General features: G+C 37.2%; 1 protein-coding gene across 1 annotated transcript; it reads left to right on the top strand.

Annotated features, from left to right (window-relative positions):
* Positions 1–2,629: 2,629 nt before the first annotated feature.
* On the top strand, positions 2,630–4,275 carry LOC148782554 (uncharacterized). The gene is made up of 3 exons (XM_088864658.1): positions 2,630–3,297; positions 3,572–3,861; positions 4,022–4,275. Exons 1-3 carry the CDS (start codon positions 2,630–2,632, stop codon positions 4,273–4,275), a joined length of 1,212 nt encoding a protein of 403 aa, XP_088720784.1.
* Positions 4,276–4,757: the final 482 nt, after the last annotated feature.

Genomic DNA, 4,757 nt, shown 5'->3' with positions numbered 1-4,757 from the left:
TTTAATAAGAGGGAGCGATGTGGGGCGGTTTTTTAGGCCCTAATCGTGAGGCATATATTCTTGCTTGGTTTCCAGTCATTGCATCGGAGGAAAGTCATACAAACGGACTTTTTTGGCTTTGGTTTTCTTAAAATTCACTCCAAACTTGTTTATTTTTGCACCCCATCTATCTTTCTTTCTCTTTCTTTCTTCTTCTTTTTTTTTTTTTTTTTTTTTGACAAATAAAATTTTGAAAAAATTACAAAAAAACCATCCTTAAATGGACTGTTTATGCAACTTACTTCACTTCAATCTTTTCTCTCCTTTTTTTTTCCAAACAACCTTTCCTCGCAAATTACCCCCAACCCACAGTAGCATGAAATAAGACTAAACTACTCTTGTTTATTTTCACACGGCATTCTCTCTCCTGTTTTCACATGTGCTCTGGCAGTACAAACACGTGCTTTGGCATTCTGAATGTACACTCCGGCAATGCAGGTCTAAGCCGCAGCGCTCTGGCATTATGAGAACTCGCTTCAATAGTGCAAAGATGCGCTCCGACAATAAAGTCTCTGGGGCCATAGCGCTTCGGCAATGGAGGACTGCGTTGCGGCAGTATAAACAAGCTCTCCAGCGTTCTGAATGTGCGCTTCGGCAATGCAGGTCAGAGCCACAACGCTCTAGTAGTGCAAAGATGCGTTCCGGTAATGAAGTCTCTGGAGTCATAACGCTCCGGCAATGGAGGATTGCGCTGCGGCAATATAAGCAAATGCTCCAGCATTTTGAATGTGCGCTCCGGCAATGCAGGTCCGAGCCACAGCGCTCCGGGATTATGAGAACGTGCTCCGGCAGTACAAAGATGCGCTCCAGCAATATACTACTTGGGACCCACGAATTGATTTGCTTTGTACGGGAAGGACATTTTCGTCCAAAAAATAACAATTTTTTACCTTGAGGGATTGTTGTGAGGAACGATTGTTTTGGGGAAAAAAGTGTGAGAAAAGATTGAGGTCAGGGTAAGTTGTATAGGTAGTCCTTTTTAAGATGTTTTTTTGTAATTTTTTTTAAAAGTTTTGCTTCCCATCTCTCTCTTATTGTTGTCATTGTACTCCCTCTATCCAATTTATCTTGGTAGTAATCTCTCTCTCTCCTTAATGCTAATGACTTAAGCCAAAAGATTTTCTACTTCCGCAAGAGCAAACTATCCATGTACTCCTTCAGGTGTTATATATGCTAAAAATAGCTTTTAGATCTCATATCTTGTGGATGTAATCTCTACAACTTTCAAACTAATGTCAATATATAATTTTTTTATGAAATACAGTCTCTAAGTACTAAAAAAGATAATGCTTCAAGATTGCATAGAAAGGGCGAATAGCTAGATCTAAGGTGTTAAAAAAGTCATACGGTAACTCTTATGTGGTCCCCAAAATTTTGAACTAGAGTAATCTTTCTAAGTACGTGTTTTGCACAAGGGAGTAGATACATAGTATGCTCCCGTGGGAACATAGCATACGTGCTTATGACTTGATGTTGACGTTGTTATCTCTCTCCATCCATTGTGCTATTCCTCGGAGAGTGATTTTTTTTTAATATGGGTGAGGTTTGTATGAGGCTGAGGCCTAAACAATCAAAGTAAGGCACGCCTTCAAATAGTGTAAAGATGACGTTTCAATATCGAAAATATTTATGATGGTCTGAAAAATTATTTTCATCCCTAATTGTCAAATTTAAAGCTTCAAAAAAGTATAGATCAAGCAAATCTATGAACATCTGAAAATCTTGAAAATTGACAATCTAGATAATGCATTGCAAGATGCACTATTTCCAATATTTAAAGTCCTTTTTTTTTAACATCCATGTAACTCAAGTCGAGATGATCGAATTTGAGAGTTTTTCAGCATCAATACGACTTCTTCCAATGAATTCTTGAGGTATGCCTTAGTTTGATTGTTTAGGTCCCCAACCTCATATAAACTTTTTCCTTTTAATATTTAATAATTTGATTTTTTCCATTAAACTTTTAAAAGATTTTAAAATTGCTCATTTGGTGTACCTTAAACAATCCAACAAGGTGCACATCCAAATTATATCATAATATTTAATTTTGTTGTAAAAAATTCTAGGGATTATATGAAAATCTATTTTCATATCTAATTATAAAATTTTAAACTCCAAAAATAGTTAAAATCAAGTAGATTGATAAACATATGAAAATCTTGAAAATGAACAGTCTAGATAATGTGTTGCAAGATGCACTATTTCTGAGATGCAAAATTTTATTTATTTTTCATTTTCATACATCTCGATGTCGAGATAATCAATTAGAGCGTTTTTCAACATTAAAACAACCGTTTCCAATGGATTTTTGAGGCACATCTTTAATTCTACATTTTAAGGTTGCAAACTTATATAAAATTTTTTTTTAGTGTTCAACTTTCAAGAGTTCAAGGACCAGTCTATTCCACATCATGTTGTTATTGGGGGGCATTTTAATCTCATTAGGTGTCCTGATGAATATTTAGCAAGCCACTCCATAAATCTTTTTATGTGGAAGTTTAATAATTTTATTGAAGCAAATGCTTTTTTGGACTTACCTAATTTTGGTGCTAAGTCGACTTGGTCAAATAATAGTATAAAGAATCTTGTTATGTCCACGTTGGACAAATTTCTTGTGTCTGTTGATTGGTTTGAAGTTTTCCCACTGACCTCTGTGAAAGCAGTGGTGTGGCTCTCCTCATACCATATTCCCATTCTTCTCAATACAGGCAGTCAAAGGGGAGGGCCTAAGCCATTTCGGTTTGAGGCGGGATGGTTGGAAGAAAAAGAGGCAATGGAAATTATTAAAAGAACATGGCTGAACACGGTAGTGGTTGGTCAGATGGATTTTCAAATCCATAAAAAGCTATTGTGTGTTAAACAAAAATTGATAGAGTGGAAAAAAGTTAACAAGGTCGACATTAAGGCAAAGATTGATGTGGTCATTGCGGATATTGAAGGCTTGGAGTCTGACCTTCAAAACAGTGGAAAGTTATCTGAGGCCCTGATTATTAATCAAAATATGAAGTTGAAAGAGCTTGAAGAGCTACGCAAGACTGAAGAAATTTATTGGAAGCAAAGGTCTAGGAATAAACGGTTGAAAGAAGGTGACCTAAATACCAAATATTTTCATGCTATTACCTCCTCTAGAAGAAGGCAGAACGATGTTTCAGGTTTGACGATCCCTGGAGTCGATGTTGAGAATCCTATGGCCATGGAAGACGGAGTTGTGCAACATTTTAAGAAAGCCTTTTCTAGGGAGGTCTTCCTGAGCTCCAGGTTTCCCAATGTGCCCTTTAAGTCTCTACAAGGGGATCAGGCCCGCCACCTAGAGAGACCTGTTTGTATGGAGGAATTCAAAAATGTTGTATTTGCTTTGACTAGGGATAAGGCACCGGTCCATATGGTTTCCCGATGCTGTTTTTTCATCAGTTTTGGGATATTTTGAATGAAGATTTACTCGCCTTTGTGAGGGAGTTCTTCATTAGGAGTCAGATCTTTAAGGTATAAACTTCACCTTTTTTGCTCAAATTCCTAAAAAATCAAATATCAGTGAACTATCTGATATCAGACCTATTAGGCTGCTTACGAGTGCCTATAAAATTATTGCCAAAATTCTTGTTGAGAAACTAAAAGAAGTTCTTCCATTCCTCATTTCGAAGTCTCAGTTAGCTTTCATCAGGGATAGGCAGATAACAGATAGTATCCTGGTTGCGCAGGAATGCATTCACTCTCGTGTTCTCCACAAAATGGAAGGTGTAATGCTGAAGTTGGATATGGATATGGCTTATGATATGGTGGAGTGGAGGGTGCTACTAGAGATTATGAAGCTTATGGGTTTTGGTGATAGATGGAGAAGCTGGATATATGGATGTCTTTCTTCTGTGCATTTTTCCATTCTATTCAAAGAGAGTCCTATTGGTTTTTTCAAATCCTCTAGGGGACTTCGTCAAGGAGATCCGCTATCACATTTTCTTTATACTATTTATGCATAATATTTTAGTCTCATGCTCAGTAATATTGAGCGGAGTGGAGCCTTCCAAGGATTACATATTTGCTAACTCGGATATCACTGTGTCTCATCTTCAATATGCGAATGATACGCCAGTACTTTGTGATGCTAAAACTGAGCAAGTGGAGAATATTGCTAGATTCTTTGAAATTTGTGAAGTGGTTATAGGGATTAAAGTAAACTTCCACAAGTCTTCTCTGCTGACTATTAACTGTGGGGAAATAGTGGCTGAGAACCTTACATGAGTGGTGGGTTGTAAGGTGGCCTCTTTTCCTACTTTCAAACTCTAAATTTGCTATTGTTGTGTAGGATAAGGTAATTGAAAGAATACAGGTAAAACTAGATTTTTGGAAGCATAAGTATTTATCTTTCGGTGTTAGGGGTCACTCTGCTTTGATTATGCCTAGCTAACTTACATGTATACCAAATGTCTTTGATCCAAATTCCTGCCTCAGTGGAGAGAAGAATAGAGAATATGATGAGAGATTTCTTTTGGGGAACAAGAGAAGAGCATAAAAAATTCCCTTTAATCAGATGAGATAGGGTGTGCACTTCACAACGTGAGGGTGGCCTTGGGATACGAAATATAAGGAAATTTAATGAGGTCCTACTGTGTAAATGGTGGTGGAAAAGTACCTATATTAAAGAACACCTTTGATACAAGGTGCTGCTTTCTAAATATGGGATGGACAACCATAACTTATGGCTCAATGGCGGTAGAGGAAAC

Source organism: Amborella trichopoda, chromosome 4 (assembly GCF_054954075.1).
Source record: "Amborella trichopoda isolate Santa Cruz 75 chromosome 4, AtrichopodaSantaCruz75HAP2 v2.0, whole genome shotgun sequence".
Lineage (NCBI taxonomy): Eukaryota > Viridiplantae > Streptophyta > Magnoliopsida > Amborellales > Amborellaceae > Amborella > Amborella trichopoda.
This window is presented reverse-complemented; position numbering and strand designations above follow the sequence as displayed.